The sequence below is a fragment of the Sus scrofa genome, chromosome 1, assembly GCF_000003025.6.
Source record: "Sus scrofa isolate TJ Tabasco breed Duroc chromosome 1, Sscrofa11.1, whole genome shotgun sequence".
Classification (NCBI taxonomy): Eukaryota; Metazoa; Chordata; class Mammalia; order Artiodactyla; family Suidae; genus Sus; species Sus scrofa.
In genome coordinates this window covers 582,612-608,439 of record NC_010443.5, presented here as the reverse complement: position 1 = coordinate 608,439, position 25,828 = coordinate 582,612, and the positions used below count along the sequence as shown (strand labels likewise).

The 25,828-nt window shown below is 53.2% G+C and overlaps 1 protein-coding gene across 2 annotated transcripts in view; it reads right to left on the bottom strand.

The window, feature by feature from the left end:
- WDR27 (WD repeat domain 27) overlaps positions 1 to 25,828 on the bottom strand; it is a 141,616-nt gene that overhangs the window by 111,667 nt on the left and 4,121 nt on the right. Inside the window, exons 3-10 of one of the 2 annotated variants that reach the window (XM_021085668.1) lie at positions 21,553 to 21,748; positions 15,284 to 15,422; positions 10,291 to 10,415; positions 7,832 to 7,954; positions 6,602 to 6,653; positions 5,384 to 5,454; positions 4,085 to 4,193; positions 83 to 164 (exon numbers count right to left, since the gene is read on the bottom strand). In XM_021085668.1, coding sequence (XP_020941327.1) covers positions 83 to 164; positions 4,085 to 4,193; positions 5,384 to 5,454; positions 6,602 to 6,653; positions 7,832 to 7,954; positions 10,291 to 10,415; positions 15,284 to 15,422; positions 21,553 to 21,748 — 897 coding nt within the window. The remainder of the gene's footprint in view (positions 1 to 82; positions 165 to 4,084; positions 4,194 to 5,383; positions 5,455 to 6,601; positions 6,654 to 7,831; positions 7,955 to 10,290; positions 10,416 to 15,283; positions 15,423 to 21,552; positions 21,749 to 25,828) is intronic. The other variant, XR_002342137.1, reaches the window with a different exon arrangement.

Sequence of the window (25,828 nt, the reverse complement as noted above, 5' to 3'; positions counted from 1 at the left end):
AGACAAAAACACTCTGGCTTTGTTTTCATCATTCTAGGCAGCTTTCCGCACACACGGCCTTGGTGGAGCAGGTGGTACTTACAGTTCACACTCACAGGGGGCCAGGCTCAGCACAGGAAGTGTCTCTTCGACCTCTTCCTTAGTGGGAGGAAGCTGGCTGTCTTCTAGGAAAAGAGTTACGATAATCTGAGATCTGACATTCAAACAATTCGTCAAGGCGAGGGCTAGGCGCCGACCCTGCCGCGGGCAATGCTCCGTTGCTGTGCTAACCCGGATGCAAGCCCTGGCACAGCCAGGCTCCTGCATTATAAAGCTCAGTATGAGAAGTAAAAGCGAGACCCTGGATCGGGGGCCCTGTAGGGAGAGACGGAGTGGCAAGGAGAGAGCCACACGGTCTACTCAGAGTTTAACTGGGATTTAAAGTGGGGGTGGAGCTCCCGTCGTGGCTCAGTGGTTGATGAACCCGACTAGGAACCATGAGGTTTCAGGTTCGATCCCTGGCCTTGCTCAGGGGGTTGAGGATCCGGCGTTGCCCTGAGCTGTGGTGTGTAGGTCACAGACACAGCTCGGGTCCCTTGTTGCTGTCACTGTAGCTTAGGTCAGCAACTCCAGCTCCGATTCGACCCCTAGCCTGGGAACCTCCAAATGCCATGGATGCAGCCCTAAAAATATAAAAAGGCAAGAAATAAAATAAAATAAAAATAGTGGGGGTAAGGCTTACTCGGTAATAAATAGGTATTTACACATGAAATAATGAAAGCCAAGATAGAAACATTAGGAAAAAATAGATTTACCACCAGAACAAAATATTTTAAAATTTGTATTGAGGAGTTCCCATCATGGCTCAGCGGAAACAAATCTGACTGGCATCCATGAGGACACGGGTTCTATCCCTGGCCTCACTCAGTGGGTTAAGGATCCAGCGTTGCCGGGAGCTGTGGGATAGGTCGCAGACATGGTTCAGATCTCGAGTTGCTGTGCCTGTGGTGTCGGCCGGCAGCTACAGCTCTGATTCAACCACTAGCCTGGGAACTTCCATATGTCAGGGGTGTGGCCCTAAAAAGACAAAAAATAAAATAAAATAAATTAAGTTAAAATAATAATAAAATAAAATAAAATTTGTATGGAAACACAAAAGACCTCGAGTAGCCAAAGCTACACTGAAAGGAAAAAAGGGACCTGGAGGAATGAGGCTCCCTGACCCCAAGTCCATGACACAGCTACGGTCAGCAGCGCGGTACCGGCACAAAGCCAGACATCCAGATCAATGGAGCAAGAGAGAAAGCCCAGAAAGAAACCCAAGCACCTCTGGCCAACCATGGTCAACTAACCCATGACAAGTACCTGCGGTCAACTAAACTATGACAAAGGAGCAAGAGCATACAGTGGAGGAAAGAGAGTCTCAATAAGTGGTGCTTGGAAAACTGGACAACGGCATGTAAGAGAATGAAATGAGAACGCTGTCTAACACCATCCGCAAAAATAAACTCGAAATGGCTCAAGGCCTAAATGGAAGCCCAGATACTACAAAACTCCTGGGGGAAACAGGCCGAATGTCCTTGGACATAAATCACAGCGACATCCTGTCGGATCCGCCTCCTAGAATAACGACAGTAGAGACACAAGTAAACCAATGGGACCTAAGGAAACGCAAAATCCTCTGCACAGTAAAGGAACCATCAAAAGAATGAAAAGACAGCCCACAGAGCGGGAGAAAACCTTTGCAAATGAGTCAGCCGACAAAGGTTCAGTCTCCAAAATACACAAACAACTCAGACAACTCGACAACAAAGAAACAAACAACCCAACCGAAAAATGGGCAGAAGACCTGAACAGACATTTCTCCAAAGAAGATGTGCAGAGGGCCCACAGGCACATGGAAAAACGCTCAACATCCCTGATTATGAGAGAAATGCACATCAAAACTACCCTGACATACCACCTCTCACCAGTCAGAATGGCCACCATCGACAAACGACAAATGCTGGAGAGGGTGTGGAGAAAAAGGAACCCTCCTGCACCGCCGGTGGGAATGTAAATTGGTACAAGCACTGTTGAGAACAGGATGGAGGCTCCTCAGAAAACTCAATATAGACGACCATGGGACCCAGCAGTCCCCCTCCTGGGCATATATCCAGACAAAACTTTTGTTGAAAAAGACACATGCACCCCTATATTCACTGCAGCACTATTCACAATCGCCAAGACATGGAAACAACCTAAATGTCCAGACAGATGAGTGGATTAAGAAGATGCAGTACCTATACATAATGGAATACTACTCAGCCATAAAAAAGAACAAAATAATGCCATTTACAGCAACATGGATGGAACTAGAGACTCTCATGCCAAGTGAAGTAAGTCAGAAAGAGAAAAAAAGGTACCATGTGATATCACTTACATGTGGAGTCTAAAATATGGCACAAGTGATCTCTCTACGGAACAGAAACGGGTCATGAACATGGACCGCAGACTCGGGTTCGCCAGGAAGGAGAGGCAGGGAGTGGGATGGGCTGGGAGTCTGGGGTCAGTAGATGCAAACGACTGCCTTTGCAGTGCACAGGCGATGAGGTCCTGCTGTGCAGCACAGGGAACTCTACCCAGTCACTTGCGATGGAACATGATGGAAGATGATGTGAGCAAAAGAATGTAAACATTTGTATAATGCGGTCACTTTGCTGAACAGCAGAAATTGATAGAACATTGCAAATCTACTCTACTAAAAATTTTTTAATTTTTTTTAAAAGATCTATTGGATAATGGCAACTTCTGATCTACTTTAAAAAGAAAAAGCTTAAAACCACTTATTTAAAAGAAGACTACAAACTAACGGAGAGAACACCAGTGATGCTAAACCTGAAGCGAGGCAGAGCAGTGGCGTACCTGCGGTAGCCTGAAAATGAAAGGACTGCATTTGCCCTCGAAAAAGTCATGAGCAAGATTTAACTGCAAAATCAGCAGTTTTCCAGCTTCGTCAGCTCCTTCGGGACGGCGCAGATACTGGGGACCTGCTGACGGAGGACGGACATGGCTCCGAGCAGGGAGAAGGGGCAGCGCCGCCAGGTGGGATGAGTGGGCTGGGCAAGAAAAGCCATGGCCCCCGGGGCCCCTGCCAGACAGCAAAGAGGCTGGACACGGGGCCCTCTGCTCAGCGATGTGAGCTTCGCCCCTCATGCCCCCAGACCCTGATAGAGACGGAGTGGGACAGTCACACGGTGGCTGTAGAAGTCCCAGCGGGGACCACAGAGAGAGGAGGACACCTAGGGGAATTTGGGAGCCCCTGGACGTTAATGACAGCTCAAGAAAGCCGTCAGATCATCTTAGAAGGAAGCAGCCTTGCTTAACTATAAAGCTACAAATAAAAGCACGAGCTCTGCCTCAGGTCACCACGTGAAAGATGCAGTGCAGCCTGCGCTCGAGTCCAGCAGGACAACGGTCCTTAGGACCAAGGACCGGAGTTTGGGGGACGATGACATTCCGAGGGGGACAGCTTCACTAGACGGAAACCCGAGACGAGTCTACATATCTGAGCATCTGCTACCGCCCTTCCGCGGATGGGAACAAGCACCCTGACAGCCCTGGTCTGACCTCACAGGGTCCATGACGCTCTCACCAGATGCGAAGGAGGAGCTGGTGATGTCGGCCTGCCGTGGACTCCAAGACGAGGACGAGGACGAGGCCGTCTCGTCCCCTCCCCACGTTCCTTGGGGGATAAACTGCAGCCCGCCTGACCCTCGGGGCAGAGCCTCCATGCCTGCCCGCTGGCATCTCTCACAAGCATCTTATCTGAATGAATCTACTGCTTGCCTGGCGCTTTGTCTCCTGCTGAATTCCTTCTGCACTGAGACCCAGAGAACCTGGACCTCAGCAAGTCCAGACACTGGGTGAGTGATTTTAACTTAAAAACTGTTGGTTTAAGTCCCAAATTTGGTTTTGGCTGGATTCGAGTCCTGGCACATGGGTTCAAGTCCCAATCTGGGTTCTGGCTGGGATCGAGTCCTGGTCAGCTTCAGTCCCAGGACCCTGGCTTCTCCCCCTCCCCCTCCCCCCCCACACAGGCTAAGGGAGGGTCTGGGGCCATCACCTGGGCAGCTGCTCAGCTTCCTGGTGGAGAAAGTGTCCCTCTGTTTCCTTAGGTCAACTCGAGTCACAGGGCGATAATGGTGACCTTCAGCCAAACTGAACACCCAAAGCTGGGACAGCAAGAAGCCGAGAGGTGAGGTGAGAGCAGGAAGCCACAGAGCTGGGGGGCGGCCCATGCGGCCTCAGACGCACCCCCCCGCCCCGTGCTCTTCTTTGGCCTCTGACCCCATCTCCCCTTGCTCGCTCCCCAAACCGAGACGAGACCCCTCCGGGGCACCCCTGACTCCGGGGGCAGACCCAGCCCCCAGCCCCTCCCAGCAACACTGAGAACACAGCTGACGCATCCCCGGGTGCCAAGCTCAACTCTTGTCAAAAAGGAAAACTTATCTCAGCTTCAAAAACATCCCCCTGACCCCGTAACTTATAACAAGAGACAGGCACTTGGTCGTAGACCCGCCCGGCAGTGGCTAAAACCCCTGAAGTTTCCTGCAGAGGGTGGCAGGGTGTCATTGGTCATGTCAACGAGGGGACTTCTGGAACCCTCAGGTCACGCCAGGATGGGCCACCCTCTCTGGGGAGGGTGGGGCTGCAGAGGGAGCTCAGCCCCCGTGGCCAGGGGTCTCAGCCTCACGCCTGAGCAGCGGGCTGCCCTAAAAATGCCAAAGCTTCCAGGTGGGTGAACCCATCCTCCCGGGACGGTCACGGCCCCACTCCACTGTGCTGGGGACCCCAGACCCCCGTGGGGCCCTTCATCCAGCTGCCCGTCTGACCTGGGGAAGGGGTCGTGGGAACACCGTCGCAGCCCAGTCACATGGGCCGTGGGGGGACGACCTGCCATCGGCCTCCCAGGGGCAGCCCGTCTGGGGCCTGAGCCCCACCCATCCCGGGCAGATGGGTGAGAACGGGGTAAATGGCAGGACCCCTGGTGTCGTGGTGAATGGCTCCCTGGGGGTCCCCACTGCTGGGGACAGAGGCCTCCGAAGTGGAAATGAGGGACTCGTGGGAGGAAGATGGGGGGCTATCTCCTAACACGGCAGCCTTCCCAGACTCCAGCACAAAGGAGACACGCACCCCAGCTTCGAGAAGTAACCCTGACTTGCCCACCTAAAACCTAGTCTAGAAAGATCAACTATCTTCGCATTTCTCCAAACGTATCGAGCTGCCACCCCCAGCCGGCCACAGGCCCAGTTTGCTCCTGGAGCTTCTCCAGAGCCCTGGGCGCGGGGACGGGCCCCAGCAGAGACCCCGAAGCCGTCGTGGAACCGAGCCCTCCTGCACACGCTCGCAGGGTGGCCCTCACCTGGCCGTCCGCACTGCCGGCCACCAGCTGCTGGCTGCCCGGGTCCAGGACGAGACTCAGGAGAGAGGAGGCTGCGGACACAGTTTACACTGAGAACGATCGGCTTCCGTCGAGCATTCCGCTCCGTCACGGTGGAGCTACTCCAAAAGCAGCCGGTACCTGGAGGTAGAACAGGCTCCGAGGCCCCAAGTGGGAAGAGCACCAGTGCCCAGGAAGCCGTAAACAGGCCCCAGAGCAAAGATGCGAGCAGAGGCTCAGGGTGAACACACGATGAAACCAGGGTCTTTCTTTACTGCCGCCTAGGAGGTCACTTCATTTAAAATTTATTCTGAATCTAGGAGTTCCCGTCGTGGTGCAGGGTAACGAACCTGACCAGTATCCAGGAGGACGAGGGTTCAATCCCTGGCCTCGCTCAGTGGGTTAAGGACCCAGGGTTGCTGTGAGCTGAGGTGTAGGTCTCGGATGCGGCTCAGCTCCCACGTTGCTGTGGCTGTGGTGTGGGTTGGCAGCTGCAACTCCGATCTGACCCCCAGTCTGGGAGCTTCCATGTGCCGAGGGGGCAGCTCTAAAAACAAAACAACAACAAAAAACTTATTCTGAATCTAAACTGTCAAGAATTTAAAAGGAGGGAGTTTCCGCTGTGGCTCAGTAGGTTAAGGATCCGACTAGCATTCATGAGGATGGGGGTTTCACCCCGGCCTTTCCCAGTGGGTTAAGGATCCAGCGTTGCCTCGAGCTGCTGTGTAGGCCACAGACACGGCTCAGATCTGGTATTTGCTGTGGCTGTGGCAAAGGCCAGCAGCTGCAGCTCCAATTCAGCCCCTAGCCTAGGAACTTCCATATGCTGCTGGTGTGACCCTAAAAAGAAAAAAAAAAGAATTTAAAAGAAGAATTAAGATAAACGAATATTTAAAAACACAGCCGTTCCTAAATAAACTTTATACATGACATCAAAATCAAGTTTACAATTGCTTTCTTATCACTCAGGTAAATTCCACATAGTTAATTTCAGAAAATAACTCCAGCGTAATTCCAAGAAATATGCTCTATGCTTGTGAGTGACAAATGTATTCCAGTTGTTAAGATATCACCGACAACAAGTTAATTTTCTAAGGAAGCCCCCTCGAATGCCACAGCTCGGCTCACAGGTTTATATACGCACAAGGACATGGGGTTACACACAGCCTACGAACGGGAAACACCTAAGAGCCAAGTTACCTGTCAACACTGATGAGCTGTGTATGAGCGATCCCTTTCGGCGGTCCCAAACCTTTAGACAGACACATGCTTCTTAGAAAAAGTGAAAATGTTGCCATTATTGCTACAGCTTGAACTAATACTTCTACCAAATTACAAATTAACTGATGTGAATGGTATCTAAAGGAGAAAACAGTGAGCAAATACTAAAACTACAGAAACACACTAAAAGATATAGAAGCACATAGGAAATAAACATTTCCAGAAATAACAGCCTATGGGTTTGGAAGACCCAGGACAGGCAAGATGCTGTCTCCCGCCCTTCATCAGCACTGCCAGACAGGCGCAGAGACTGAGAATTTCTACCCCGACCAGACAGGGCCAGTTGCTCTGCCGCCCACCAGTCACCCAGCGACACACCAGGGACCCACCAGTCACCCAGCGACACACCAGGGACCCACCAGTCACCCGGCGACACACCAGGGACCCACCAGTTACCCACTGACTCCCCAGTTACCCAGCGGCAGGTACACTCTCCCGTTTTCCAAACATCAACTCCAATTCTCACTGCCCCTTGAGGAGCCGGAGGCCATCATTCCCACCTTACAGATGAGAAAGAGAGGCAGAGGGTCCATCGGTCAGCAGCCACTGCTAAGCGACGGACGGGGCTGGGGTTCTGGCCCCACAGCCGGCTCCAGAGCAGAGGAAGCGCCCATTGCTCAAGTCAGTTTTACCAGGCAGAAATTTCAAGGTGACAATGGAAGTATTTTTACAATCTCTCCATCCCCCACCATAGACGCCCGTTAATTTCCCTCAATTTTTCTTCAATCACACGGGACAGTGTCCTCTCTTTGTCAGATAATAATCACAAGGAACGGACTTGGATGCGTTCTGGGTTCTTTTCTTATTAAGCCCGATTCAGTTCTGCTACTGAAAATGGCTCTTCTGCTGGGCCGCTGGGAAACCCCACGGAGGTGCATGCAGGTGCCAGCCCCCCCAAGGCCTGGAGTCGGGGAGGCGGGCCCACAGCCGACCCAAGCCCACTGGCGCGCTGGGTCACAGGCAGGTGCTGAGAGCAGCACACCAGGCTTCCCACGGCCGCCCGTGACCCCGCCAAAGCCACAGGCTCAAGGGCAGACAGTCGCTGTCCACGAGTTCAGCCGAAACAGTCACACGTGCGGCAATGACCAAAGCCAGAAGGACAGCACAAAGCATCCATACACGAGGTGGCTCGGCTGGCCCGCCCCGTACCTTAAAGCTTCTGTCCGCGGACGCCGAGATGATGATATGCGTCTGCCAGGGACAAAACTCAGCTGCAGTCACCGGGCCCCGGTGACGGCCCAGCTCGACTAGTGCACGCCGGCTCTGGGAGAACTGGGGGAGGGAGGCCAGTTACTGAGGGTTCCGGCAGCTGCCCTTGCTAAGAAGTAGCTGGCATCCCACGGGGAATCCTTTCTGCTCCAATAAATTCTGCTTTACACAAGCCCAATGCGAAACCTAGAGGAGGAGCCTCAGGTGGCTGAGCTGAGGGAGACACAGCGACTGCAGAAGACAGACTAGCCAGGGCCAAACTCGCCATCGCCCCGAAGCAGGGCTTGCAGGGCCCCCCCACCTGCCACCATCAAGTCGGCACCGCGGCTGCCAGGACCGCCAGGACAGCCCGCAGGGGCCACGCCACCTCCACCGCCCTCCCCCCCGAGCCCCTCCTTGGGCAGATGCGCCGCGGGGACAGCAGCGCAGGGAGGAGAGCTGGGGTGGCGAGGGCACCCCGCCCCCGGCAGACATCCCTGTGGGGGTGCAGGCAGCCAATCGGCCAGGAGCGCTGCCCCCCGGGACCGCCCCCCCCAGGGACAAGCACACAGGCACAGAGAGGCTGAGCGCATCAGCAGACACCATCCAACACGAGGAGACCTCCTCTGCCAACGGAACCCAAAGTCACCGCAGACGCCGCGCAGGACACGAGCCGGGGCCGCTGTCAGCAGACGATGAAAGCAAAAGACGACGTGCGCCAGGACAGGGATTCCCAGGAACGAGCGTTCTGCTCCCTCCGGCGTCTGGAAGACAGACCTAGGGGTGGTCTGCTAACAACAGCACAGCCTCAGCGATGCTTTGTTTCCTTTCGGAGCTCCCGTCGCGGCGCAGTGGTTACGGCGTCCGACTGGGAACCATGAGGTTGCGGGTTCGGTCCCTGGCCTGGCTCAGTGGGTGAAGGATCCGGCGTGGCCGTGAGCTGTGGTGTAGGTTGCAGACGCGGCTCGGATCCCACGTTGCTGTGGCTCTGGTGCAGGCCGGCGGCTGTGGCTCCAGTTTGACCCCTAGCCTAGGAACCTCCATATGCCGTGGTAGCGGCCCAAAGAAATAGCAAAAAAAAAAAAAAAACACTGTGTTTCCTTTTGATATTTTATGGCTATATTTTACAGTTAAAACGGACCTTTACCAAAAAGTGTTCAGTCTTCATTTAAAGTCAAAACAAACGTCGTACTTGGTACTTGTTCAAGCCAAGGATTCTGGTCCGGGCACGTGGCTTCATCACGCCTCCCGGCAGCCCCGCCGAGCGGTTCAGCCTGGCCGTGTCCCTCCCCTTGGGAGCCAGTGCTCGGAGCAGCAGGACAAGGACGCCGGCCCAGGCCCCGGACGAGCCTCACGAGCCTCGGACAAACGGCACCTCACTGCTTGTTTTCATGGACTTTGAAGCGTGGGGTTGGGAGCCGACGCCAGGCTTCGCGTTGTCTTTCTAGAACATCTCTCTTCCTTCGAACACTGGTTTAGCTTTTCTGCGACATGATGATGGCGCGTTTTGTCAGGTTTGGGGGTGACCTAGCGCTCAGGCATTCGACCCTGGGAGGATGTCTGCACAGAACATTTTAAATACTTACAGCCCACAGACCAGCGTCCCACTGCACAAGCCTCAGGGCCCCTGCCTGATCCCCGCGGCCTCCAGCACGTGACTTCACGACAACGCGAACCTTTTCCCGTGTGAGCCACAGTGGCACAATCTGGGCAAAAACCGCCTGAAGACAGACGCGCACACTCTGCCCACACGGGCTCGCCCGCACGCAGCCCACCGTCAGCAAAGCACAGGGAAGGCTTCCCTCCGCGTCCCTCCGAAGCAGGGCTTTTTACAGTGGAGGCGGCAACACAGCCCCTGCAGACCAACCACCTGTTACCTGTACTCCTTGGGCAAGTGGAAAACAAGGCAGGACTCCAGGCCTGGGAACCCCTGCCTCCCGCTGCCGGCAGCTGGCACCCGGTCCCAGGTGAGAGCATCCATCCCACAGCCAAACTGAGGTTTCAAAGCCACTGAACCCAGAGAGGCCACACACTTGTTTCAGCTAGCTCCAGGGCGGAAGAAGGCAGAATGGCACAGTTCTCGATGGAATGCAAATTCCCCAGGAGAGAGAAACGAGAGCCCCGTGCCTTCCGGGCCTTGCCGAGGCCACTCGAGCAGGAGAAATGCAGTTCGCTGGGCAGGCGTCTAAGGTCATCCCCGGATCCCAGACCTCACGGAAGACCCCCTACCTAACCCCAAGCAGCACGCTCTGATTCCACAGCTTTCCAGCGGCAAGAGAAAGGCCTGCTTTCACTCATTCCCCCAGCATCTTTACCAAAATAGGCCCAGTGAAAATGCAGGTGCAGAGGGGCAGGTGGGACCCAGCATCTGGGACCCCATGGGCGCCGGGCCCCAGCTCTGCGCAGCCATCGGATCTTACCTCGGCGTCCAGCATGAGGATTCGATCTCCAGCACACACTGCGGCAACACGGTCGTCGGGACTAAGCCTTAAACACAGCACCTCTCCCAGAAGGGCGTGGAGGACTGTCCCTCGCGGAGGCTGCCCTGGGTGGGGGGGAGTGGTCATTAGTGTCATTAGGTGAGGGTATTAAAAACAGTCAAAAGAACATCTGGACAATGTGGAACCCAGGACCATTTGCAGGAAGGGACTCGGGGCACTGGGGGGGGGGGGCAGGACTGCAGGAGGAGCCTCTGCACACAGGCGGCGCTGCAGCTGGAGCTGACCGTCCGGATGCTGCCTCCGGGCCTGGCCACAGGACCTGCTCTGGCCTGTGTCAAGTAGGCAGCAGGGACAGGGGTCCATTTGGGCCCCTGCCTCAGGGGTCTCCACGGTGACAATGAAGCTGGCCCGCACTCTCAGGTGAGGCCACTCAGCCAGCCGCCGACACGCAGCAAAGATGCAGTGGCCCTGGTCCAGCCCCGAGACTGAGGCTGCCAGCTGGGACCACGAGTCTGCAGAAAGGAAAACACACACACTCCACACTGGAGCTCCGTCTGCGGGGTGCACCGCGTGGACTCTGCCATCAGGGCCCAGCAGGTGCCTACACCTGCAGGTGCCTCAGGCACTGGGATGAGCCGTGAACCAGAGAACCCGCCTTTGAGGAAAACGTCCATGGTGTGCGTGTGCGCATGTGCATGTGTGTGCGTGTGTGCGTGCACGAGCAGGATGCCAATAAAAAAACGAACAGCTGAGATCCCGAAAGGGCTGCGAGGACAGAGCACCGCGGGAAGCTCTAGGCGCGGTGGGCAAGCACCACAGCAAAGGCACCCGTGAGCCAAGACCCACAGTAACGCTGGCATGGAGCAGCAGATGCAGGGCCGGGGACAGGCCCAGGTGCAAAGGGGACCCGGAGCCTGTTGGCTGCACCTCTGCAGGCGGTGGGAAGGAACTGGGGCTTTGAGCAGAGACAGCAGAGCCATTCTGACTGTGACGGGACCGTCGGGCCGTGGCACTGAGCGGACAGGTGCAGCAGGCAGTCAGAGGCTAGTTCGACAGCCCAGGTGAGGTAGCCTGGTGGCCCGAACCCAAAGGGGCAGGGAGGGGAGAGCTGTTCAGATGACGCATGTCTGTACACGTGGTGTGCTGCATGAGTATGTGTGTACACATGCATGTATTCTGTGTCTGTGTACACGCATGCACACGGAGCATGCAGGTGCCGCGTGTGTATCATGTGTCTGTACTATACGTGTGAAAGCATGCACATCCCGCGTGCGTGGGCTGTGTGTCTGTCAAGTGTGTATCACTTGTGTATATGTGTGTAATTATGTGTGTGAGCACATACGTACTAGATATGAATTGCATGCGTGTGTACTACGTGGGTGCTGTGTTTGTATGTGCTGTGTGTGTGTGAGACAACTCGTGATAAACTGACACTGGAGTGAACACACTACACGTCAGTGAAGGCGGGGAACACGCGCTCACATTCACTGCCATCGATGACTATGTGTCACTTGGGTTTTAGAGCAAATCCTACAAGTTCCTGATGTGACTGCGTAAAATTCAGATGCCTTAACACGACCCCCACCTGACTTTCACTTTTTGAACTTTTTTATTGAATTGTGTACAATAATATGTTTCAGGTGTACAATAGAGGTGGCCCGCACTTTTTAAAAGCTTTGCTCCATTTACAGTTGTTATCAAATCACAGCGGTATTTCCTGTGCTAGAAAACACTCCCTGTGGAGTTCCCACCATCGCGCAGCGGAAACGAATCCCACTAGGGACCATGAGGCCTCGCTCAGGGGGTTAAGGATCGGCATTGCCGTGCGCTGTGGTGTAGGTCGCAGGCACGGCTCGGATCCCACGTGGCTGTGGCTGTGGTGGAGGCCGGCAGCTGTAGCTCCAATAAGACCCCTCGCCTGGGAACCTCCATATGCTGTGGGTACAGCCCTAGAAAAGACAAAAGACCAAAAAAAACCCAAAAAACAAAAACCCACATCCTTGTTACCAGCTGGTCGGTACCTAGTATCCTGTGTCTCTTAATCCTAAGCCCCCATCCTGTCCTCCCCCTCCCCCCACGGGAACGGCTCCTTTGTTCTCTGCATCTGAGAACCTGCTTCCGATCCGTGAGACACATTTGCTTTGTTATTTTTTAGATTCCACACAGGAGTGAGACCACATACATTATTCGTCTTTCTCCATCTGATCTACGTCACTGAGCATGATACCCTCGGGGTCCATCCATATTGCGGCAAAGAGCAGGATTTCATTCCCTCTTTCGGCTGATATTCCTGTGTGTGTGTATGTGTGTGTGTGCGCGCGTGTGTGTGCATGTGCATGTGTGTGCGCGTGTGTGTGTGTGTGTGACTCACATCGTCTTCATCCAGTCGCCTGTCGGTGGACACTGAGGCGGCTTCCATGTCTTGGCTGCTGTAAAAAGCGCCGCTATGAACATTCGGCACACGCAGCTTTTCAAACGAGTGGTTTGGGTTTTTTAACATACACTCGGAAGTGGAATTTCTAGATCACAGGGTAGGTCTCTTTACTCAAGTTGATTTACAACACTGCGCTGATTCCAAGCGGGCAGCAAAGTGATTCAGTGACACACGTGGTCCTCCGCGAGTCTCTTCCACTGCAGGCGGTGTGAGGACACGGGCCATAGCTCCCCGTGCAACACGGTCGGTCCTTGTTGTTCATTTCGTGTGCAGCACCATGTCTCTTTTAGTCCTCAACTTCTACTCATCCCTCCACCCTTCTTTCCCCTCTGGTAGCCATAAGTTTGTTTTCTGTCTGTGTCTGTGAGTTTATTTCCATTTTGTAGATAAGGTCACTGTGTCATTTTTTAGAGTCCACGTCTAAGTGGTATTAGATGATATTTGTCTTTCTCTGTCCGACTTACTGAGTGTGATAATCTCTAGGTCCATTCATGTTGCTGCAAATGGCATTGTTTCATCCTTGGCTGGGCTGAGTACTATTCCAGTACATACACGTACCTGCTCTTTCTCCAGTCAGCTGCTGATGGGCATTTCGGGTGTCTCCCTGTCTCGGTTATTGTAAACACTGTTGCTCTGAGCACAGGGGTGCAGGTATCTTTTCAAATTATTATTTTCTCCAGACATATGCCCCGGAGGGGGACTGCTGGATCACATGGTCCGTCTACAGGAAGTTTTCTGAGGAACTTGCACACCGTTCTCTGCAGTGACTGTACCAGCAGACACTCCCACCAGCAGGGCAGGAGGGCTCCCTTTCCTCTGCACCCGCTCAGCATCTGCCGTGACGACGGCGTCCTGGCCGGAGTGGGGCGCTCTGATCTGCAGTTCTCTGATTAGCGATGCTGAGCATCTCTTCAGGGGCCCATTGACCATCCGTCTGTCCTTCTTGGAGAAACGTCCATCTGCTGCCCACTTTTGATTGGGCTGCTTGCTGTTTTGACACTAAGCTGTATATACGCTGTTGGTGTATTTTGGAGGCTGATCCTTTGTGGGCCGCACCATTTGCAAATATCCGCTCCCATCCCTCGGGCTGGCTGTTGTTTGGTTTGTGATCTCCTTTGCTGTGCAAGAGCTTTCAGGTTTCATTGGGTCCCCTCTGCCTGTTTATATTTCCATGACTCGAGGAAACAAATCCAAAAAAATACCGCTGCGACTGACGGCACAGAGTGTTCTGCCCATGTTTTCACCCGGGAGCTTCAGCACATCCAGCTCTGCATGCAGGTCTCTAAGCCACGCCGGGTTTGTATCTAATCCTCGCTGTGTCTGTCTGGTCAGGCCACTCAGGGTGGCTGCTCTCTTGCTCTCTGTACATCCTCCCTGCTGGACCGGCGCCGGCGGCACCTACGCCCCCCACACGGCCGTCGCCCCCCACACGGCTGTCCTGTGTACTTGCCCCGGGTCCCAGCTGGCAACTGCTCTTCTCAGAGGGGTGGTGAAGGATGCATCCCTCTGATGGTTTCCCTGGTGTCGCACGAGCCAACCTGACATAATCCCCCTCCCTTGGGGAATAAAGCCTGCCACCACGTCCTGCCTGTCACCCCCCACACACACATACACAGTGGGATGTGGCTCCAGGACCGGCTTCAGGTAGGTACCTCTGATGCCTCTGTCACTGACTCCAGGTTCTTTCTTGGCCCTGGAGCTGGGCAAGCACAGGGCTTGCAGGCCCGTGGGGGTGAGAGAGGGTCCCACCCTCCCTGCTTTCCGTGGGGCGTCCGTCTCCCCCAGCACCACTGGCTGAAGAGGCCTCTTCTCCCTTGCCTGCTCTGGCCTCCTCTGCTGACTGGGTGAGCACAGTGTGTGGATTTATTTCTGGGATTTCTGCCTTGTTCCCCAGATCTGGGTGTCTGTCTGTGTGTCCCTATCATGCTGGTTTGATGCCTGCAGCTCTGCAGTATAACCTGAAGTCAGGGCCTGATTCCTCAGCTCTTGGCTTCCTTTCTCCAGATGGTTCGGCTCTTCAAGGCCTTCTATGTCTCCATACGAATTTTTAAACTATTTTTTCTAGTTCTGTGACCCGCCTACCTTTTTGACTTTATCTGGCAACCTCTGCTAACATCGCCAAGCTCCAGCCCCAGGAGCTTGCTGGCCTCCAGCCCAGACACTGCCTCTGCAGCACCACGTGCCCGCAGGGTGTGCCCCTGCAGGGCCCCCCACCCCACGCTGTCACTTTACCACGGTCTCCGTAAGGAAAGAGTATTTCACCTTCTCCGCCTCCTTGCAGAGCTGCACCAAAAGCACTGAAATCAGAATAAGACCATCTTAAGATGGACATGAATGAATGAACAACATCAGCCCCACGCTCTGCAAAGGTCGGTGGAGCTGAAGGGCCTGCTCTGCGTCCCACACGCCACATCCCCTGAGACCTGGTCTCAAGGTTGAAGGATCAAAAATGATCCAAACCCCTCGATGTCCCCGAGTCGATTTAACAGCGAGTCTCTCCCACGGCACTTTTTTGAGATGTTTGAAATGTTCCTTTACCGTCGAGCGTTTTCTCTCCGCATTCGCCCAGGTTCCACATCATGACACGATCCCGGGACGCAGAGCAGAGCAGGAGCGGGTGTGCATTCCCAAAGGCCACCGCGGTAACTGGACGAAGGTGTCCTCTCAGGATGAGCGGCTGGAGAAAGGAACAGAAGCAACAAGACCACAGCTTGCAGACAGCACCGAAAGGATAAAAGAACGTAACAACACAGCCTCGTCCTAAGACAGGACATGGACCGAGTTTTCCCAAGGTGGTTACCGGGCACACTCGGGCCCGCCTCGTGTGTTCAAAGTCCCGCTCACACACACCATCGCTCGGGGCCACCAGGTCACGGTCGCCGGCACCACGAGTACACACACTGGTCCCGGGCCCAGCCGACCTCTTTCTCCCGCTTCTTCCCTGTTTATTAATCAGGCACATGCGCCCTGCTCCCCAGTCCACGCCGACGGGTCCCTGCGGTGCTGAAGCCAGGAGCACAAGGGAGGTAACAAGGATTCGACGAGAGGAGGAGGGCCCGGGGCGCTGGGGACGCGGGACACGGTTATGAGACCGCTGGCACGAGCGAAGCAGCGAGACGAAGCTGGAGGCGGGGGGCCAGGGTGCGACCACCCGACAACGACAGAAGGAGCCTGGATGGAGCTCAGGGAGTCACAGGCCACGCGCACCCGATTTCTCCTTCAGGAACGTAAATTCCTGCAGGTTCGGAAGGGAGACCTGCCCGGGGGATGCAGCTGAGAGCAAAATGTTCCCCAGGAGACACAATAAAGGCTGGCGCTAAGGTGGCAGAAACGGAGCTGGGAGGTGACGACCCGCAGGCTGAGCGGAAGGGCGGAAAGGGCCAGGTGAAGAGAAGCAGTGCCACGTGGAAACCCCGGGGCCGACGGCCCAGGGCGGCGACGAGACACCAGGGAGGAGGGGCCGGGACCCGCGTGCACGTGGGCTGTTGGTCCCAAGGACACGGAGGGGCTTTCAAGTCGACCGCAGGTGGGCAGCGCGGCCCGGTGGGAAGGCGGTCCTTCCGACGGGAGCCCAGGTGGGTCGCCGCGGCAGCCTGCTCATCTGCACCAACCTCCCAAGGCGAGGGACAAGAAAAGCTGGACAATCTGACAACGACAACAACAGTTTTTAAGCCATCAGAGAGCAGCGGAGGTGACGAAGGAGGAAGACCCGAGGAGAGAACCGAGGGGACGGGTGCCCGCCCCGCGGCACCCCGGGCAGATGTCTATGGAGTCAGCGCCTAACGATCCCGGGAAAGGACGGCGAGGCGAGATGTTCATGGGGCTTCCTGGGACGTTGATGGGGTAAGTGGCGTAACCAGAGGCAGCACTTTGAGAGCATAAACAGAAGTATCCTACTGGGAGAAGAGCCAAGAACTCTCCTCTGAGAACAGACCCAACAGCCTTGCAGCTGAGGAACCCGACGGCCAGACCCAGAAGTAGCAGCGCTGAGCCCTCGGCCCTGGCGGCACTGGGGTCCCCTGGACGTGCTGCGTCCCCTCGGCCCTGCCGGCGCTGGGGTCCCCTGGACGTGCTGCGTCCCCTCGGCCCTGCCGGCGCTGGGGTCCCCTGGACGTGCTGTGCCCACAGCCAGCCAACTATCCAAAGCAAACATAAGTTCCTCTGGACGAGACGAGGCTAAGATCACAATGGAGCCTCAAACTATCTACACATTTTTTTTCAAACGTCATGTCCAGTAATTGGGCAAAAACAATCAGGCCCCGAGACCATTCAGTCCAAACAAAACGGAAATGAGATGATGGTAAATACCCAGAGGCCATTCCAGCGGCCCTGGAACCAAGCCGGGACGGATCCAGAGGACAGCAGAGAGTCGCTGTGAGTTCATTCCCTGTGTTCAAAAAGTTAAACAGAGGCACAGAATATACATTAAAATAAGATTCAATTCTAACTTCGAAAGGTGAAAACTAAAATGAAAAACACACCGAGCGGGATTAAAAGCAGATTCGGTATTGCAGAAAGAAAAACGGATGAACCAACTGGCCTCTGTCTGTTAAAGAAGATGAATCAATAATGTATCCCCTTCTGAAACAGAATGCACCAGGCCAAGATGGGCGTACTGGTAAATTCCACTAAACACTCAAGAGAGAAATCAGAACCAGTGTTCCAAAATTTCCTTCAGAAAATAGAAGAAATAAGAGGAAACCCTTCTTTTCAGAAGAAACAGAGGGAATACCTCCTTACTTTCACTCTCTGAGCCAGCATTTCCCAAACGCCAAAACCTGACAAAGACATGACAAGAAGAGAAAATTACAGACGACGGAGCTCCCGTCGTGGCTCAGCAGTTAACGACCCCGACTAGCATCCAGGAGCACGCGGGTTCAAACCCTGGCCTCACTCAGTGGGTTAAGGATCTGGCGTTGCTGTGAGCTGTGGTGTAGGCTGGCAGCTGTAGCTCCGACTGGACACCTAGCCTGGGAACCTCCATATGCCACGGGTGCGGCCCTTAAGACAAAACAAAACAAAACAAAACAAAAAACAAAAAGACAAACCACAGACATGCAAAAGACATACCTATTATCCAAAATACACAAAGAACTCTTAAGACACAACAAGCAAATAAACCCACTTTAAAAATAAGTCAAAGCCGCTGAGACACTGGCCCAGGAAGATACGCACATGACAAGCCAACATAGGAAGAGCACGTGTCATCAAGGAAACGCACATTAAAAGGACAACAAGGTACTACTACACACTTGCTAGAACAGCAAAAATCCCGCACTGACACCACCACCAAATGCTGCTGACGACGTGGAGAAAAGGAAACTCTTACCCTTTGCCGGTTCAAGCGCCGAATGGGGCGGCCGCTTTAGAAGACGGCTCGGCACTTCCTTACGAAACTAAACCACTCGCCGTACAGCCTGCAATCCCCCTCCTTGGTGTTTACCCGAAGGAGCTGAAAATTTACGTCCACACAAAAATGTGCACAAAAGCGCATGTTTATAGCAGCCTTATTCATAGTTGCCAGACCTCGAAGCAAGCAAGCAAGAGGTCCTTTGGTAAGTGAATAAACTGGTCCATCCAGACAACAGACTAGGATTCAGCACTAAAAAGAAATGAGCTATCAAGCCACGAAAAGCCACGGAGAAGCCTCGACCGAGTATCACTAGCGAAAGGAGCCGGCGTGAACAGGGCACTTACCATGGGATTCCAGCCTCCGGCAAAGGCAGACCTACGGAGGCAGGAGAAGAGCCGAGGGTCCCGGGGGCGGGGGGAGGGGCAGGGAGGATGAATAAGCAGAGCTCGGAGGAGGCTCAGGGCATGAGACCACCCTGCAGGACGCGGCAATGGTGGGTACGAACCTTTACGTGTTTGCCCAAACCCAGAGAAGGTTCCACCCCAAGAGTGAACGTGAAGGTAAACTACGGGCTCTGAGTGAAAACGATGCCAGGGAGAGGCTCCCTGTGGCCACAGAGGTACCACTCACCCCAGAGCGGGACGGCGATCAGGGGCTATGCCGGGGGCGGGCCGCACAAAAAGTACAAAGGAAAAACCTCTGTACTTTCCCCTCCACTTTTCTGTAAACCGAAAACTGCTCTTGAAAAATAAGTCTCCAAGTGCAAAAGGCAAGTAAAAAGCAGACTGCAAAAAAAGAAAAGTACAGCCAAAGTTGCCGGGGATAAAGCATGTCACTTCACAGGTTAACGGAGTCGATTCATCAAAAAGACACAAGACGCTACACATTCACACGCTTAGTAACTGGGCTTCAAAGCACACGGAGCCAACAGGTGGAAAAGAAACAAACAAACTCGCATTTAGAGCCATCATTTCAATACTTCTCCCTTGATGACTGGCAGAACCGGGGACCTGAGCAGAGACCTGAGGAACACCGCCAACCAACTGGACCTGAATAAAATTATAAACCAAAGACATGCAAATATTCACTGCAGCTTTACTTATAATAGTCGAAGTGAAAATAACCTACATGTCCACCAACAGGGAGGCTGTGGCTCAGCAGTCACCAACGCAACCAGTATCCGTGAGGACATGGGTCGGGAATCTGGCACTGCCATGAGCTATAGCGTAGGTCACAGACTCGGCTTGGGTCGTGCGTTGCTGTGGCTGTGGTGTGGGCTGGCAGCTGCAGCTCCGATTAGACCCCTAGCCTGGGAACTTTCATATGCCTTAGGTGTGGCCCTAAAAAGCAAATAAATAAATAAATATCCACCAACAGGAGCATGGATAAACAAATTACAGTACATCCACACAATGGAATACTATGCAACAATAAAGAAGAAGAGTTTTTCCCTAAAATACCACAGGTACATCTCAAAATAATTACTGCCTGAAAGAAGCCAGACAAAAAGAGTAAAAACTTGTCTGATTCCACTTACACAGACTCTAGAAAATGCAAACTAATACAAAGCTTATATTTAGAATACATAAAGAACTCCTTCAAATCAATAGGGAAAAGACAGAGAATTCAATAGCAAAAAGGTGACCGACTGAACACACAGGTCACAAAAGAGAATGTCTCAATGGCAGTTAACATGATCAAAGGGATTACACCCCAGGAATCAGCAGGGAGTTACAAGCTACAACCAAGAACTACCATACGCAGCAGAAGGGGTCAAGTCAGAAGGACCAGGTGTAAGTCAAGATGTGCACACGGTGCTGCAACCACCTTGCAAAGCTTGGCGTCATCTTTCCAACTGAATATATGCATATTCCCAAGACTGGGCAACTGCGTCCCCATTGGCATCAAAAGACACACAGAAGGATGTCTGTAGCAATCAAAACATGGAAACAAACCAAATCTCCCATAATAGTAGACTGGATAAATGTGGTCTGGCCATACAATGGAATAGTACACAGTAATGAACATGGAAACAAACCAAATCTCCCATAATAGTAGACTGGATAAATGTGGTCTGGCCATACAATGGAATAGTACACAGTAATGAACATGGAAACAAACCAAATCTCCCATAATAGTAGACCGGATAAATGTGGTCTGGCCATACAATGGAATAGTACACAGTAATGAACATGGAAACAAACCAAATCTCCCATAATAGAATGGATAAATGTGGTCTGGCCATACAATGGAATACTACACAGTAATGAACATGAACGATGTGGACAAATCCCATAACATAACAGCGTGTCAAAGAAACCAGCAAAAAAGACTGCAAAGCATGATACCATCCACACCAAGTTCAAACACGAGCAGCAGTGAGCCAATAGCCAGAAGTCAAGACAGCATTACAGCACCAGTGACAGGACGCCAAGCTGGATGCCGCTGCCCAGATGTGTTCCTCTATTACAACCACTGGTGTGCACTTAATCTTGGCACACATTTTCCCAAGTGTTTTATGCTTAATAAAAAGAGAGACCATGCTGGAGATCTGAATGTGGGAGTCAGCTCATCAGTGCAAGCTGTGTGGAAGAAACACATGAAACCTCTCTTGATGGAATGGGACGAAAAAACGCAGATTTCCTTTAGTGATGAGCAGCCTCCACTTCAGCAGAGACTGACTGGCAGTCTACCTGAAAGTTGGAGAAAATTTCAACGCAAATGCAGTTTTGCTTCATAAGTACTGTAATCACTATCCTCAACCTCGTAAAGCCCAAATGAAGATAAAAATTACCCCAAAACCAAAAACACTGATTCACTTTTTAATTTTTTACGATAAAACCCATTTTCAAAAGTATTTAGATAATTATAGAGTCATGAATAAGCTTTAAAAAGACAATCGGTGTCAATACTTTGTTAGTTTGATTAAAGATTCTGCAATAAACACAATAAACTTACTTAAACACTGTATGAAAAAATCGGTAGAAGTTCAACTTGCCTGGCCTGTGTTAACATGAACCTTTTCTTCCTTCTATTCTTACTATATAAGAAATAATATAAACGAAGAAATACTATTATATTAAATACTTCTTCTCAAAAAGAAATTTTAAATAATTTTTAAGTTATTCAAATTTATTTTTAAATAAAGTGATTTATTTTTCAAAAATGAAAACTTGATCAGTTTTGTTGTGTTAGCATTTCTCTCCCAAGGTTGGCAGCTGTATCGACAAAAGCCAGCAACTCCCAGAAGCATCTGAGAAGCAGGGCAAGGCTCTGGCACTTGACAAAAAGCCCAGATAACTTTTCTAAGCGTTTCAGTTGTCCTATTATAGTTGATTTACAATGTCCTGTCAATTTCTGTTGTGCAGCAAAGGGACCCAGCCATACAAATAGGACTGGGTATAGCTCCCTGCGCTGCACAGCAGGGCCTCATCCCAGGTAACTTTGCAGGCACCTGGTGGGAAGGGTCCTGGGTGCTCCACACGCAGAGGGCATCTCCATCTAAGGGGAAGGCACAGTGCTGCCGACTGCAGGCCAGGTGGACGTGGGACGCAGACTCCGTGGATTCCACCATGTGTGTCTCCACAACGATCTCACCTCCGTGGCCCTCACTCGTGGAGAAAGTCTCCCGTGGTTCCTCCATGTTCAACCTGGAAAGACCAAATACATGTAAGAGGACCGTGGTTACGATACTGAATGCAGACAACAGTCTCCTGTTTATTCGCAATGACCAGCACGACCACACCTACTTACCCATCTCCCCTCCCTACTCCCAAGAAAAGGATCTCCGCTCTATATCAAAAAAAAAAAAAAAAAAAAAAATCAAAAATGAGCAGAAGCTCTAAACAGACATTTCTCCAAAGAGACAGACAGATGGCCAAAAAGCACATGAAAAGATGCTCAACATCACTAATTATCAGAGAAATGCAGATCAAAGCTACATGGAGGTATCACCCCTCCTCACACTGGTCAGAACGGCCATCATCAAAAAATCTACAAACAATAAATGCTGGCGAAGGCATGGAGAAAAGGGAGCCTCCTACCCCGTGGATGGGAATGTAAACTGGTGCAGCCACTGTGGACAACAGTATGGAGGTTCCTCAGAAAACAAAAACTAGAACTACCGTATGATCCAGCAATTCCATTCCGGGCATCTATCCAGAGAAAACTGTAATTTGAAAAGACACATGCACCTCTATATTCACTGCAGCACTTTTAGCCAAGACATGAAACCACCTAAATGCCCATCAACAGAGGACTGGATAAAGAAGATATGGTACATATATACGATGGAATATTACTCAGTCATAAAAAAGCATGAAATAGTGCCATTTGCAGCAACATGGATGGACCTAGAGATTATCACACTAAATGGAATAAATCAGAGAAAGACAAGTATCATATGAGATCACTAATCTGTAGAATCTAAGCAAAATGATACAAAAGAACTTATTTATAAAACAGAAACAAAATCACAGATTTTGAAAACAAACTTATGATTACCCAAGGGGAAACCTGAGGGAGAGGGGTAAATTAGGAGGGTGAGATTAACATATAACACGCCTCTGTATAAAACAGATAATTAGAGGACCCACCGAACTGCACAGGGTGCTCAGCTCAGGATTCTGTAATAACCTACATGGGGAAAGAATCTGAAAAACAATGGATATGCATGTATGAAAACTGAACTGTTGCTGTACAAATGAAACGAACACAACACTGTAAATCAACGATACTCCAATATAAAATAAAAATTAAATTTTAAAAAAAGGAAGGTCAGCTACAGAACGGCTGACAAAGTGGTGCGCAAAGGACCGGAGTGTCCCGTCGCCGAGCTGGCTGTGCGCTTCAGCCTGGAGAGGCCACGTGGGCCGAGCAGCCAACTGGGGATCTGAGCCGCAGACTCGGGCTGGGCACCGGGAGGGGAAAGCGGAGGGTCCCTGGGGGAGCCGGTGGCCGGGTCACCACTCGGCAGACCCAGAAGAAGGGCTTGTCCGTAAGCTCAGGCCACCCTGGGAATCCCGAAGCCGCCCACCAAAGGAGCGAGATGGCCATCAAGAGGCCGCAGGTCATTCTGGCAGCCACGTGCAGGGGTCCTGGTCAAGAGGGCCTGGGGTGGGGGTGAGTTCCCGTCGTGGCGCAGCGGAAACGAATCCGACTAGGAACCATGAGGTTGTGGGTTCGATCCCTTGCCTCACTGAGTGGCTTGAGGATCCCGCGTGGCTGCGGCTGTGGCATAGGCCAACAGCTGTAGCTCCGACTCGACCCCTAGCCTGGGAACCTCCATGTGCCGCGAGTGTAGCCCTAAAAAGCAAAAAAAAAAAAAAAAAAAAGACAAAGAAAGGAAAAGAGGGCCTGGGTGGGGAGAGGCCCCAGCCCCGGGACCCGGCTCGAGCGCTGGCACAAGGCCCCGCAAGGACAAAGGTGCCCGGTCCTCTGCTCCCGCGGAGACCTTCCCTGTCCCCAGGGTCCTCTGAGCTGCAGGGCCCTTTCCCAGCCTCCGAGTCTCCAGGCACGAAGCTCAAGTGAATGTTAGTTCCCTCCTCTCTCTGCCCTCACCTCCAACCCATCCCTCAACACCAAGCGAGCACCAACCCTGAAGATACAGTCCGTCCCAGACACTTAGAGGATGGGCTGCCCAAGTCGCAGATGCCCTCGGGCGGGAATCCCAGCAGCACAGCTGCGGGCAGGCGGCACTGCCGGGCAGCGTGGAGCAGGGACACGCGGGGCCGGGAGGCGCACGGGGCGGCCCTGGACACTGGCTCCAGGATCTGGTCCTGCTCCCGCCTCTCGGGCGTGGTGCCCTTTGCCTCTGTCTAGGCTGAGTGGAGACAATGGCCTATCTCCAATGGAAAGAAACGCCGTCAGAGACAGCGGGGCGGGACGGGACGGGGGACCTCAGCCCGGGGATGTTCACCCTCAGAGGGAATAGGTGGGGCCCAGCGGGGGCTCCCAGGCAGCCTCCCCAGGAGGGACATGTGGCCCTAGACTGCCCGGGTCACCTGGGTGACAGGTGGGGCTGGAGTCACCTCCCAGCCTGCAGGTGCAGGGGTCACAGTTTCACAGGATACCTAAAGTAGCTGTTGAAAATGACCCCAAAGGCCCTTTCAATGGCAGGTGGGCAGAAGCCCACGTTGTAGCACCCGTCTGGCCGACCCAGGCCCGGGGAAGCAAAGCGAGGCGACTCTCAGAGCACGGTCAGGCCCTGTGCTCCCCGATGGCCCACAGAACACCTGTCTCTTCTCTGGAAGAAATCAGGGACCTTTCAAGACTTCAGAAGTCTGCAACATGTGGAGAAAACGAAATGTGTTGAATATATATATATTTATCTATCTGAAATTGCTGCATATGCAACTGCCCGGGCTAGGGGTCTAACTGGAGCTGCAGCTGCCAGCCTACACCACAGCTCAGGGCAACACCAGATCTTTAACCACTGAGTGAGGTCAGGGATCGAACCTGCGTCCTCAGGGAAACTAGTCGGGTTCGCGACCTGTTGAGCCACAAAGGGAACTCCAAGTGTGTTGACTATTTTAAGGCACATTCTTCTCCAAGTTACGAGTTGGTTTTATTTATCTATTTTACCTTTGCCGAGACACAGCAGTGAGCGCCACATAAACAGTAGCTACAGGTTTCAAAGCTACCGTGGTCTGCTTCGTGGGTTTTAATTGCAAAGTCCCAGAGCCCAGCAGGGGCTGCGCACAGAAGCAGCGGGTAAACGTGTCCCGAGGGACACGAAGTCTCTGCGCCTCCTTCACTGCGTTTCGAAAGCACAGCACCGTCCGCGGGGACAGTGCTCGACTCGGAACAGACGCGCAGCCCAGGGGCAGCGGGACCAGGGGATACAGACGGGGAGTCGGAACCCCTGGGGGGGGGCGCCAACGGCAGCTGCCTGCCCTCCCAGCCACGGTCCCAGCAGAAGGCAGGTCCTGTCACCTGACCTTCCTGAAGGGCGGTGTCCAAGCGGTTCAGCCACTTCTCTGAGCCTGGTGACACGAGCTCCAGCTCAGCAGGACAGGCATGGGCACCTCGCGTCATCAGAGGCGCCTTACCTCCTCCTGGACGAGGAGGCAGCCTGCAGGCTTTGCCTACGGGCAGGCACCTTCCGCCCAGAGCCCTAGCATGGGGCCAGGGTGAGACGGTCCTCGCGGAACCTGTAACGTAGGCACTGGCGCAACCTGTCCCACGTGACTTTTCTGTTAGCAAATTAAAACAGTCAAATAAAAGTTTCCCAGAAAATGGACTTTTCTCCGCCATCTCTAAAACTACCCAGCAAGCAGGCAGATCTGAATTTTCCGGAGGCTGAATGCTACCAAAGGACACACAAGGCAGACTACACACAGCTGGTGTGCGCGGCACAGCCCCAAACCACAGTCTGGAAGATCAAGCTGGGCTGGGGACTAGAGTGCTGGCCTCCGGGGCCCCCGAGACCCGCCCTGATGGGGACCTGCCCTGACGGAGACCTGCAGGGGACGGGCTCACGCCTGCACATTCCCAGGAAAGGCTTGTCCTCAGGACTGGCCCAGGGCGGCTCCTGGGAGACCAGGTGACAGGAGTGAGCTCGAGGCCCAAGGCCCTGCGCATAGGCACCAGCTTGACCACAACAGTTCACCCGAACGAAAGAACGGTGGTTTAGGGCGAAGCCCGTTTGCCCAGGTCGGGCGGGGGTCGGGGCAGCGGGGATGGGGCACATGGGTGGCGCCTGCCAGCACAGCTGACGGCGCTCACGCTGG